This window comes from Globicephala melas, chromosome 2 (assembly GCF_963455315.2).
Source record: "Globicephala melas chromosome 2, mGloMel1.2, whole genome shotgun sequence".
Lineage (NCBI taxonomy): Eukaryota > Metazoa > Chordata > Mammalia > Artiodactyla > Delphinidae > Globicephala > Globicephala melas.
The window spans coordinates 175,694,807-175,707,728 of NC_083315.2; the positions used below are offsets into that span (position 1 = coordinate 175,694,807).

The 12,922-nt window shown below is 44.1% G+C and overlaps 1 protein-coding gene across 9 annotated transcripts in view; it reads left to right on the plus strand.

The window, feature by feature from the left end:
* Positions 1–12,922, plus strand: part of KLC1 (kinesin light chain 1) — a 113,237-nt gene that overhangs the window by 78,056 nt on the left and 22,259 nt on the right. For all 9 annotated transcript variants that reach the window (XR_011377279.1, XR_011377278.1, XM_060295334.2 and 6 more), the window contains 6 exons: positions 2,991–3,078; positions 3,693–3,794; positions 6,635–6,808; positions 6,954–7,053; positions 11,546–11,595; positions 11,681–11,748. Coding sequence is in view for 7 of the 9 variants with exons in the window: in XM_060295334.2 (XP_060151317.1) it covers positions 2,991–3,078; positions 3,693–3,794; positions 6,635–6,808; positions 6,954–7,053; positions 11,546–11,595; positions 11,681–11,748 (582 nt within the window). In the remaining 2 variants the exon portion in view is untranslated. The remainder of the gene's footprint in view (positions 1–2,990; positions 3,079–3,692; positions 3,795–6,634; positions 6,809–6,953; positions 7,054–11,545; positions 11,596–11,680; positions 11,749–12,922) is intronic.

Below are 12,922 nucleotides of genomic sequence, written 5' to 3' on the forward strand. Positions count from 1 at the left end.
ACAGCATCACCTAAACCTGTTTCTAAAGGAACTGAGAACCTTGTTTAGAGAATAGGCTGGCTATATTCATATGTAATTATAGAAGCAGGGAGACTGTTGTTAATAAAATAACAGAGAAGTGGGAATTCCCTGGTGGTCCAGGAGTTAGGACTCTGCGCTTTCACTGCTGGGGCCCGGGTTCAATCCGTGGTTGGGGAACTATGATCCCATAAGCCGCTTGGTATGGCCAATAAAGAAAGAAAGTAACCCAGAAGTGTCCATGGAACAGAAAGATGCCTTCCAGCTGAGAGGATTAGGGAAGGCCTAATGGAGGGGTGCGAGCGCTTTCTGCGGCCTTGAAGGGTGTGTTTGGGGCAGACTCCTGCATCCTGTTTGGCAGTAGTAAGAGATGGGGCTGAAAGGGCTGGGCACTCTGCAGGTGCCAGGTCTTAGAAGAGTGGCTGTGGGGAGTGCACAGGACCTGAGGGGGCTGGAGCCTGGAGGCAGGGCAGCCCGGCAGGAGGCAGCAGCGTGGGGCTGGCGAGGATGGAGCTGGGAACCTGAGCAGGGAGGGGGAAAGGAGGGGGAGGGCTCCATGAAGAGAAGAGGAGTAAACTGTCCAGAGAGAGAGGTGATGGCCTTAAAGAGCACCGGAAGGAAACTGAGCACTGCCATGCCACTGCTGCAGCTCCAGGCCACCGCCGCGGCTCGGCTTCGAGAGAGCACAGCCTTTTCCATGCTGCATAGCACTCTGTTTTACAGGTAGTCCTGACACTTTTTGACAGGTTCCTGCTGATGGACATTTAGGTTTGCAGATTTTTACTGTTATGCATTATTGTAAGAATTCCCTAGTCACAGGTTGCATTTAAAATCTTGGTAGATTATGCTAAATTTCATTCCAGAAAGGTCTTTAAAAAATTTACATGCCTACGAAGAACATGAGAGTTTCTGGCTGATGGTAGATGTTTTTATTGTAAATGATTTAAATAAAAAATGTGCGTAGAATGCTACTGGAATTTGTTGTACTTAGGGTGCGTGGTCACACAGATGTCATCGTGCTGGGTGCTGGGACTTCGGTGGCCTCTCCTCAGTCTTGTGTTTTTCCTTCGCACTATAGTGTGAGAGTTTACTCATGTCAGCAGAACATTTGAAAAAAGTTAGCAGCTACGTATATATTCATATTTAATGTTGTGTCCTAGAGCTGTACCATAACTATTTCAACATTTTTCTGTTAAGGGACATTTAATTGTAAGCTTTTTGTGGGGGGGCATTAATCTACTGATGAACATCTTTTGCTCAAGTTTTGCTCAGGATTTTGTATTTTGTTTTAGTGTCAATTCCTAAAGTGGGTTAGAGTATAAGCATGATACGCGGGCTTCTCTGGTGGCGCAGTGGTTGACAATCCGCCTGCCAATGCAGGGGACACGGGTTCGATCCCTGGTCTGAGAAGATCCCACATGCAGCAGAGCAACTAAGCCTGGGTGCCACAACTACTGAACCTGCACTCTAGAGTCCGTGAGCCGCAACTCTTGAGCCCATGTGCCCCATCTACTGAAGCCCACGCACCTAGAGCCCATGCACCGCAACGCAGAGTAGCCCCTGCTCGCCGCAACTAGAGAAAGCCTGCGTGCAGCAATGAAGACCCAACACAGCCAAAAATAAATAAATTAAATAAATAAATTAAAAAAACAAAACAAAACATGATACGCTTCTTGGTACATGTTGCCCAGCTGCTTTCGGGAAGGTGGTGCCAGTTCACACTCCTCCTCTTCCATCACCAGCCTGGGGCTGGGCTGCTTGTCTCTTACTCTTTATTAATGGAGAAGTGCAGCATTGTGTATTAATTTGTATTCTGTGATTGTGTGTTTTTAGTCATTTGTGTCCTTCTGTGAATGTTCTGTTACCTTTTTTTAATATATGTTTATTCATTTATTTTTTGGCTGTGTTGGGTCTTCGTTGCTGCACGCAGACTTTCTCTAGTTTTGGCGAGCAGGGGCTACTCTTCGTTGTGGTGCGTGGGCTTCTCATTGCAGTGGCTTCTCTTGTTGCGGAGCACGGGCTCTAGGCACGTGGGCTTCAGTAGCTATGGCACGCAGGCTCAGTAGTTGTGGCCCAGGGGCTTAGTTGCTCCTTGGCATGTGGAACCTTCCCGGACCAGGGCTCGAACCTGTGTGCCCTGCATTGGCAGGTGGATTCTTAACCACTGCGCCACCAGGGAAGTCCAAAACCTATATACTTGGCCAGAATTAGTGTGCTTCGGAGGATCTGGAAGCCTTATTAGCCCTTCCAGTATTCTGCAGAACAGTCTGGCTTCTGCAGGGCAAAGCCTTGCTGGGCAGCCGTTCTTACTCAGTTGGGAAGTATGTGTACTCAGTCTCACAAAGTAAGTAACTGGTTTGCAGCCCCATCATCAGGTAGCACTTAAACCAGGGGGGCTGGGCTGGAGGTGCTTCTGTCTCCCCACTGTCAGCAGGACCCTTCGCCCCGCCCTGCTCCAGCAGACACTGCGGGGTGCGTCCTGGGCTTCTGTTTCACAGGCTTTTCCATGGCACGTGGCGAATCATTAGCTTCTTAGAGCAGCTCTGTGAGTCACGTCCTTCCTTTTTAGGTGGGCCGACTGTGACTGTGGAGCCCATGTGACATGCCAGAGCCACGCAGCCGGTAGCTGGCAGAACTGGGTGCAGACACTGGGATCCGTTCCGTCTGCCTCACCGTTCTGGATGGCCTCGCTTACTGTGTGCGGGGTTATGGGGGTAGTATTGTCCCAGTGATCTAGATGGGAGGGCCAGGTTCAAAAGCTAATCAGGCCCGACTCCCAGCTCACCTTGCCAGTACGTTTATTGATGGAGTCTTTTTCTCCTACATTAGGAGTGTTTTTAATAGTTTTAATAGCTAACGTCTATTTTTTAATAACTGAAGCTTAACTTCTATTTCTTTAGTTCCAAAATTACATTTTACAGAGATGTAGTAAGCTGTGTCTATAACACTTAACTGTATGTTTTTCAATTTAGAGACCAGAATAAATACAAAGATGCAGCTAATCTACTGAATGATGCCTTGGCCATCCGTGAAAAAACTTTGGGCAAAGATCATCCTGCGGTTTGTATACTGGTCCTTTCATTCTTTTTATATATTATTTTCCCTAATGTATTTTTATACCCATCTCATTTTAATATTAAACTCAACAGGGAAGATTTAAGAGCTGCCTTTTCACTGGATGGCACAGGTAGGACTTCCCTCACTTAGTACAAGTGATGAGCCTCAGTGCTGGTGACTCCCATTTAGCAGGTGTCAGTGTGCACTTAAGTTGTTTATCACCCCGCCTCAAATGGATCACGTACTGTGTTTTTTGATCCTAAATCAAATTGCATGTACTTCTGTAAATTTTTTCATAAAGATTTTGTATTGTCTTTTTATTAAAATCTGGTCAGATTTGCATATAGATCTATTTTGGTTGGCTTTGTGGCTTTCAGTGAAATTAAAAAAATCAAGATCCTGTTGATGTTGATTTGTTAATTTTAATATTCTGCAGTGTTCCTTTATGCAGTCTGTCTGCAGACAGTGAGATTGCTCTTTCGCCTTTAAGTGGAGTCATGTTCCTTCATCCAGCTGAGAGCTCTTCCCTGCACATACTGGGCGTGATGAGTGTGTGATGTCTCACATCCCCTCCACTGCTGTCGTTGACTGTTCTTCACGGTTCCCTGTGTTGGTAGGTGGCAGCAACTCTGAATAACCTCGCAGTGCTTTACGGCAAAAGAGGAAAGTACAAAGAAGCTGAGCCGCTGTGTAAAAGAGCTCTGGAGATCAGAGAAAAGGTGCGACTAAGGACGGTTCTCCTTGAGATGCTATGTTTTATGCTTTTAAATAACTCACTTTTTTTTTTTTAATAACTCACTTTTAAGCTTTGAGATAGGACCACTGTGATATATCATTACTGACCATTTACTGAAAATAAGCCCTTCAGTCAGGTGGGCAGCCCCAAACGCAGCCAGATGGGCCCATACACATGGGAGTTTAGGAGGAGTGGGTATGCAGAGGGTGGAGCCTTGTGTCTGCATGCCCTCCCAGCCTGAGGCCTAGAAATGATTCAACTGAAGAAGGAATTTCTCAGGCCTGTAGGTGGAAGGCACGGGGGCATTTCATTGACGGTGGGGCACGTGCCTGTCAAGAAGAAAAACATTAAAATTTTAAAAATGAGGTCAACAAATATGCTTATGAAACTGAAGAAAATGCATAATTGTTTTTGAGAACTAAAGAGTAACTCAGAGCTGGAGATTAAGTCAGTCATGGATGTGTAGTGTCAGCTAATACAGTTTATAGTAATTAGGTATTTTTTTAAATGTAACTTGTTAATTTCAGCAGTGCTCTGGATGACCGTGTATTCAGATGTTAGAGACTTGGCAGGTCCATGCCATGACTTTTTTTTTTTAAAGGTTATTTTATGACATATAGGTTTGTTTGTTTATTTATTTGTTTGTTTTTGGCTGCGTTAGGTCTTGTTGCTGTGTGTGGGCTTTCTCTAGTTGTGGCGAGCAGGGGCTACTCTTCATTGCGGTGTGCAGGCTTCTCATTGCGGTGGCTTCTCTTGTTGCGGAGCACAGGCTGTTGGCGCGCGGGCTTCAGTAGTTGCAGCATGTGGGCTCAATAGCTGTGGCTAGCGGGCTGTAGAGTGCAGGCTCAGTAGTTATGGCACATGGACTTAGTTGCTCTGTGGCATGTGAGATCTTCCCGGACCAGGGATCGAACCCATGTCCCCTGCGTTGGCAGGCGGATTCCCAACCGCTGTGCCACCAGGGAAGTCCAATGCCATGATATTTTAATTTGACTTTTTGTGTCACTATTTACCATTGATACTGAGCAATCAGTCATTTAATTTTGAGTCATATGGCAAGGACTTGGGAAAGGGAAGATGAAAAGGGGCTAATTAACACATTATGCAGGTAAAGTTTTGTCCTTGTTGCCATCTGCATAATATTTACAAAATAAAATAGCCTTTATTTATTTATTTTATTTTATTTTATTTATTTTTTGGCGGTACACGGGCCTCTCACTGCTGTGGCCTCTTTTGCTGCGGAGCACAGGCTCCAGACGCACAGGCCCAGCTGCTCCGCGGCATGCGGGATCCTCCCAGACTGGGGCACAAACCCATGTCCCCTGCATCGGCAGGCGGACTCCCAACCACTGCGCCACCAGGGAAGCCCTAAAATAGTTTTTATTTTATTTTTTATTTATCCACTGAGATTTTGAGTGGGCTGGGGTTAAAATCAGGGAGAATCACAAATGTATCAAATTGAGGATTATGAACTATAGGTGATGACCTATCAGATTCATTCATATATATTTGCTCTTTCATTCAGTCATGTAGCAGACATTTATTGAGGACTTGGGGGCTCCCTGCTTGGTTAGAGTTGGTGATTTCAAATTAGACACAGTCCTTTCCCTGGGGACACAGTGCAGCAAGCAGACCTTGGGAATGCAGGTGCTTTGGCTTCTAGCCTAGAGCTCAGGGAGCACACAGAGCAAGGGCTTCTCCAGGTACAGGGCTGGGACTGTGCTGGGCGTGGCCTCCCACAAACGGCCAGCGTTGGAGCTGAGTCTCAAGAACCGAGGTCAGAGCTTCCCAGGCAGGGAGAGGAAGGGAATGCAGAGGGGATGGAGAGGCAGCCTGCCTCACTGGGGACTGTGTAGGTAAAGGCACAAGGTGAGAGACTGGATGGCTGGCTCAGGTCCTGAGGAAGCAGTGTAGTGTTTGGTCGTCCACCTGTGTGCCAGCACCGTCCTAGGTGCTGAGAGGACATTACATCCAGACATTGAGACAAGGCATTTGCATACTGAGGCTTACGTCTTAACGGGTGAGAGTCTAGGCGGTAAAGGACTAAATAGATAAGACAGTTTGGGGTAGTGATACTTGCAAAGAAAGAAAAAAACTAGGTGATGTGCTTGTGAGTAAACTGGGTGGGGATGGGCTGAGGGCTCCCTTAAATTGGATATAAGGAGGTCCTCTCTGAGGGGACCTGAAAAGAGACCTGAAAGATGAGTTATTTAGTGGAGGGTGGGGAGCAGGGCAGTGCTGGGAGAAGAGTGTTGGGCGTCTGGGACAGTAAGTTCAAGTTCGAAGAGCCCTGAGGTGAAGTTTGAAATGTGAGGGAAGTGGTTTGGGGTGCTCAGAGAATCTGGGTCTGAATGTGAAGGGATACGTAGGATGTGAATTGAAGAATTGGAAGTTTCCTTTGAAGGCTGTTCTGTGCAGGGATAAGTGTAATGTAGTTAGACTCAGAAGGGCCAGGTGTAAGTTCAGGCACTTCAAGGACTGGGTGGCCATATTAAACAGCCTTTATAAAACCCAGTTTCCTCATCTTCAAACTGTGCATAGTATTGCCTACCATGTAGGATTATTATAAGAATTAAAGACACTAAAGCACGTGAAGGAAATCAGCATAGTCTCCTCCCCCCAAGAATAAGGAGTTCAACAAATTCTGGTTAAGTTATTTTTGTTATTGCATGGGGAGCCGTTTAAACATCATAAGCCTGGAAACAAGGCACAGTCGTATTTATGTTTAGAACGCGCCTTCTCATGATAGGGTGGAGAATGGATCAGATGGTACCATGTGAAACAAATAATAAGTGTTTCTAATACACTATTTTTTATTCTCAGGTTTTGGGAAAGGATCACCCCGATGTTGCCAAGCAGTTAAATAACTTGGCCTTACTGTGCCAGAACCAGGGCAAGTACGAAGAAGTAGAATATTATTATCAAAGAGCCCTTGAGATCTACCAAACCAAACTGGGGCCTGATGACCCCAACGTGGCCAAAACGAAAAATAACCTGGTACGTTCACAGAGGTACAACTCTATCGATAGAGCCAGATGACTTTCTTCCTGAAATCTGAGCTCTGTTTCATAGTCTAACCTATAAATAAGCACGTATGCTTCACTTACTATGAAGAACAGTAAGGACTTTGTTTTATTTTAAGGCGTCCTGCTATCTGAAGCAAGGAAAATTCAAGCAAGCAGAAACGCTGTACAAAGAGATTCTCACTCGCGCACATGAAAGGGAGTTTGGTTCTGTAGATGGTAAGAAATGTACTTTTGTTTCTAAGCAGATGCAGTTGTAGGATGCATTAAACATAGTGATTTCTGTGAAGCAAACGGATAAAAAAAAATAGTGATTTCCAGCTTGAACTTGGTAATACACAAGTCATCACAGTATTTTCAAGGTAGAATTTAATTCGAATTTTAGAAATGATTTTCCACGGAGCGCTTATTGGAGAGGATGTGACCCGGTCTGAGTGAGTGCCCTTCGGCTCATCATTCATCATCCAGTGACCGTGGTGAACCCTGCGTACCTGCCCTGGCATTACCGATAATGGAGTCATGCAGCCTGTGGTCAGGGTGATGGGCCACGCTACCCTCACCGGAGTCCACATGTGCTTTAGGCACAACCTAGATGCACTGACTCCAGAAAGCCTTCCTGGAGTCATTAGTGCTTTCTAGAATTGCTCTGTAATACAGTGGTTCTCAAAGTGCCGGCAGGAACCAGCAATTTCAGCACCACCTGGGACCTGTCAGAAATGCAGATTCTCGACCCATCCCAGGCCTGCTGGGTTGTTTGACAGCCTTAAGGAGCTAAGGCCTGTCTCCTTTGTATCCCTTAAAGTATTGTAGGTGCTTAATATTAATATTTTATAAGATTTTCATTGCTCAGTAAAACAATATTTGTGTGTTACATAAGGCATCTTCCCCCCTTTACTGCCTATTACATAAGGATTTCAGAATGTGAACAGTTGTTGCTAGTGTGTGGGAAACCTTAGAATTCGTGGGGAAAAAGGTTTTGATTAATAAATACTTTCTTCTATAGAGAGTTTCTAGAAACTACTTTTGAAAAATCTTTGAAAAGTGTATTAGTTTTCGTCTGTTAACAAGTGGAGCAGTAAATCTCTGAACTATCAGAAGATCGTGATGCCTCAGGCTCATCATTTTGAAAATGGATTCTGTTTGCAGTTGGGCCAGGATTGGATAACCGTCCACCTCCCTGGACTTGTACAGTTCACAGGGCCCTTTCATGTCCTCGTCTAACTGTAGAGGCCTTGCTGGTTTTGTGTTGATTCCAGGCCATCTCCTTAGTGCTTCTTTCAAAAAATTTTACTCTTGGGGAAGACTTGTTTCCTTGCGATTTGCTAGCTTCTTTCTACTAAAAATAGTAGCATGAAGTCCAGTTCATTGGGTTCTAGTTAAAAGCACTTTTTCTGTACTCAGATTTATCCTCCACACAAATGTTAAAACGTAGGACAGAAAGGCATTTTTTCTTTAGGCAAGATGCACATGTGTCCTGGTTTGCTGTCGGGGCGTGGCTTTCAGGTCACAGGGCCTTCTTGACTACAGTGCAGCATTGAAACCCATGACCTGGTTTGTTGTCAGGAAATCTAGTTCTCTTAACTGGTGGATTCTTGTCTGTTCTAACAATAGGGTTAGGTTAGTACATAAAGCTAAAACTGCAGTAAATAACAGTGTTATTAAGCTTTAAATACTGTTCACTTTTTTTTTTAAATAATTGTGATATACAATTATTTTTCAAGTATTTAAACAATTGTACGAGCACCACTAACTGAATAATCCTTCCATTCCCCCCACTCATTCGTAAGGTCATATTCTAAATTCTTTATCAAGTCAAGGGTTTTGTTGCTGGTGGTAGTGGTAGTGGTAATGGTGGACCATTCCTCTCCATTTATGCAGGTATTGATTCTTGTACCAGTTGCACATCTTCTTGGCTGCTGTGGTTTTGCAGTGAGGCGGGGTGGGGGTGAAGTTAGATATGTGATGTGACAAAGTCTGTAAGTACTCTTCCTTTTCAAAACTTCCCTGGCTAGTCTCACCATTGTTAATTGAAGTATAGTTGATTTACAATGTTGTTAATTACTGCTGTACAACAAAGTGATTCAGTTATATATGTACATTCTTTTTTTTTTATATTCTTTTGCATTATGGTTTATCATAGGATACTTATAGTTCCCTGTGCTGTACAGGAGGCCCTTGTTGTTTATTCATTCTGTATATAATAGCTTGCGTCTGCTAACCCCAAACTCCCACTCCACTCCTCCCCCACCCCCCTTCCCTTTGGCAACCACCAGTCTGTTCTCTATGTCTGTGAGTCTGTTTCTGTTTCATAGATAGGTTCCTTTGAGTCATATTTTAGATTCCACATATGAGTGGTATCATATAGTATTTGTCTTTTTCTGACTTACTTCACTTAGTATGGTAAGCCCTAGTTGCATCCATGTTGCTGCAGATGGCATTATTTCGTTCTTTTTTTATGGCTGAGTAGTATTCCATTGTATATATATACTACATCTTCTTTATCCATTCATCTGTCGATGGACTTTTAGGTTGTTTCCATGTCTTGGCTATTGTGAATAGTGCTGCTATGAACATAGGGGTGCATTGTATCTTTTTGAATTACAGTTTTGTCTGGATATATGCCCAGGAGTGGGATTGCTGGATCAAACGGTAATTCTATTTTTAGTTTTCTGAGGAACCTCCATACTGTTTTCTATAGTGGCTGCACCAATTTACATTCCCACCAACAGTGTAGGAGGGTCCCTTTTTCTATACCTTCTCCAGCATTTGTTATTTGTAGACTTTTTAATGATGACCATTCTGACTGATGTGAGGTGATAACCTCATTGTAGTTTTGATTTGCATTTCTGTAATAATTAGTTATGTTGAGCATCTTTTCTTGTGACTGTTAGCCATATGTATGTCTTCTTTGGAGAAATGTCTATTTAGGTCTTCTGCCTTTTTTTTTTTTGCGGTACGCGGGCCTCTCACTGCTGTGGCCTCTCCCGCTGCGGAGCACAGGCTCCGGACGCACAGGCCCAGTGCCCATGGCTCACGGGCCCAGCTGCTCCGCGGCATGTGGGATCCTCCCGGACCGGGGCACGAACCCGTGTCCCCCGCATCGGCAGGCGGACTCTGAACCACTGCGCCACCAGGGAAGCCCCCTTCTGCCCATTTTTTGATTGAGTTGTTTTTTTGTTGTTGAGTTGTGGGAGCTGTTTGTATATTTTGGAAATTAAGCCCTTGTCAGTTGCATCATTTGCAAATATTTTCTCCCATTCCGTAAGTTGTCTTTTCATTTTGTTTGTGGTTTCCTTTGCTATACAAATATTCATTCTTTTAAAGCCAGTATTTAAAACTAGTTTCATTCTTCTCCTATGACATGCCCAATAATCCTAAGAATAGTTAACCACATACTAGTCTTTTAGTTAAAAACAGTTTAAATATGTAATCTTATTTAATTTTCTCAACAGTCCTGTGAAATGGGTCACACGTTACTCCATTTTAGGAGCGAGGACACTGCAGGCTAAGCGACTCGCCCAGGATGGGTAGCTTATGAGTGGTTGGATTGGGTGGGAGCACAGGTCTTATTCTCCAGAAACCTCAAAAATAAGTGAAGAGACGGGATCATGAAAATCACCTATAATTTCATCACACAAATATGTCTTAATTTTTTGTGTCTTGCCTTCCTTTTTTGCCAATTGATTTGCAAAATTGAAACCACACTTTATATATAATCATGCATACTGCTTATTTTCTTTTATACTTGTAGCTTAAGCATTTTTCATGTCATAAAAGTATTTTCATAACCTTCACTTTTAAAAAATATTTATTTATTTGTTTTTATTTTTGGCTGCGTTGGGTCTTCTTTGCTGTGCTTGGGCTTTCTCTGGTTGCGGTGAGCGGGGGCTACTCTTTGTTGCAGTGCGCAGGCTTCTCGTTGTGGCTTCTCTTGTTGCGGAGCACAGGCTCTAGGTGCGCGGGCTTCAGTAGTTGTGGCACACGGGCTCAGCAGTTGTGGCTTGCGGGCTCTAGAGCGCAGCCTCAGTAGTTGTGGCACACGGGCTTAGTTGCTCCGCAGCGTGTGGGATCTTCCCGGGCCAGGGCTCAAACCCGTGTCCCTTGCACTGGCAGGCAGATTCTTAACTACTGCGCCACCAGGAAAGCCCATAACCTTCACTTTTAAGACTGCTTATCCTCCATGATGTGGGTGCATTAGTTGGAAGCTTTGGATGAGTGGTATGTGTCAGTGTTCTCAAAAGTGAAGAAAATTTTAAAGGAATATTGATTTGTAGTTTTTCCATTTTTGCTCCCAACATCTTACTACTATTTCTTAGACTTTTGTTTAATGTTAGTTGTTCAAATTCTAAGTAGTCCCAAGTGTTACGTGAGGGTTCTAGCATTAAAAGTTTCCTTATAGGGACCCTAGCATTTGTCCGTGTTTTTGATCGTTGCCTACCCTGTCTAGGTTGGTACCTTTGATTCCATGTCTTCTGTTCACAGAGCTGCATGTGAATGGCCATTTCCTACTGGTTTCTTGTGGTCTGGTTCTGTCTTCATAGTCTTTATTCTCCATTGTGAAACCTTGTCTGTCCATGATGTGAAAAGTAATATCTGAGAAGGATCATACGGAAAACAAAACAGAAACCTTGCAGTTGCTGAAACTTGACAAATTCCACTTTGTGGGCTCTGTTATGCTTCAGTTTATAGTATGTTATTTTTTCTTCCCTAGATGAAAATAAACCCATTTGGATGCATGCTGAGGAAAGAGAAGAATGCAAAGTAAGGACATACTATTTCGAGAGATTCTAAATTGAATATATTGCTTAAGATAATTATTCACTTGAAATTATTTCCTATAATTTAGGGAAAGCAAAAGGATGGGACTTCTTTTGGAGAGTATGGTGGCTGGTACAAAGCCTGCAAAGTTGACAGGTACGTCTGCTTAACTGAAAAACAAAGACACAGCTGTGGAAGGTGCTAATGCTTCAAAGGTAGCTTGTAAATGACCGAGTGTGTAAGTTGCTTAAAGTGGTGTGGTTGCACAGTCCCTGATTTTCCACAAATTCCAATACAAATTCCATACCTTCGTAAATGAGGTAATTCATGTACACAAAACCCACCGTAATATGGGTCACGTGGGTAAAATATTGGTTCTGTCCATTAATGCTGTGTCTAAGGCTAAGTACCAAATCGCAGGAGAAGAGATGACTAAATATAGAGACACAACATTTGAGGTCGCCATAGGGCAAACTCACGGGAAACAGGCCAGCAGACGTGCAAAAGCCAGCACTTTGCAGGTGTGTCCAGGTGCACACCCCAGTCTCCCGCAGCCCTCAGGGCCTCCGTGTCTGCGGAGGGTTGTGTGAGCTCCTCCACCAGCAGCCCATGAGCCTGTGCAGATGCCCGTCTCCTCTTCTGACTGCAACACCTTTCCTGCAGTCTCTTTCCTATTTTAACTTTTGCTCACCCTTTAAGACTTACTTTACCAGTCTTCTATTTCAGAAAAACTCTCTGAACCCCTAGCTTGGAACAAGTACTCCTTCTTTGGGTTCCCCATAGCACTTAGCATAACTTCTGAATTGCATGTGCTTTGTTTCTCCCAATACTCTGTAAATTGTCTCAAAGACATGGAGTATAGCTTCTTTATTTCTAAAGCGCCTATCATCAGTAAGAAAAGAATCTCTTGAAGTATATCTATACTAAAATGAACTAGACTTATTTCTCGTTTCTTAGTAAGAGTGCTCTGTGAGGAGTGCAGAAGCACTGTCTGTGTGCACACTGTTTGTTCATCCTTTCGCACACACAGCCGTCATTCTGTGACTCAGATCTCATTGGTGATGAGTTTTGGATTCACTTTGCTTCCCCTCTACTTGTAGAGGGAGGGGAGAAGGTAGATAGCAGCATTAAAACATGTGTTCTCTTTACTACCTGGCACAGTCAGCTCTGCCCCCGATGGGGGGAGAAGCCTGATGGTCACTGGACAGACCCAGAATAGACATTTTTGTTGAGACTGCCCGGTGGTCTGTGGGAGCAGCCACAGACTGGAGAGAATACAGGGGCATGTCCCATCAGCCACAGGGCTCAGTGCAGTAGGCAGGGGATGCTT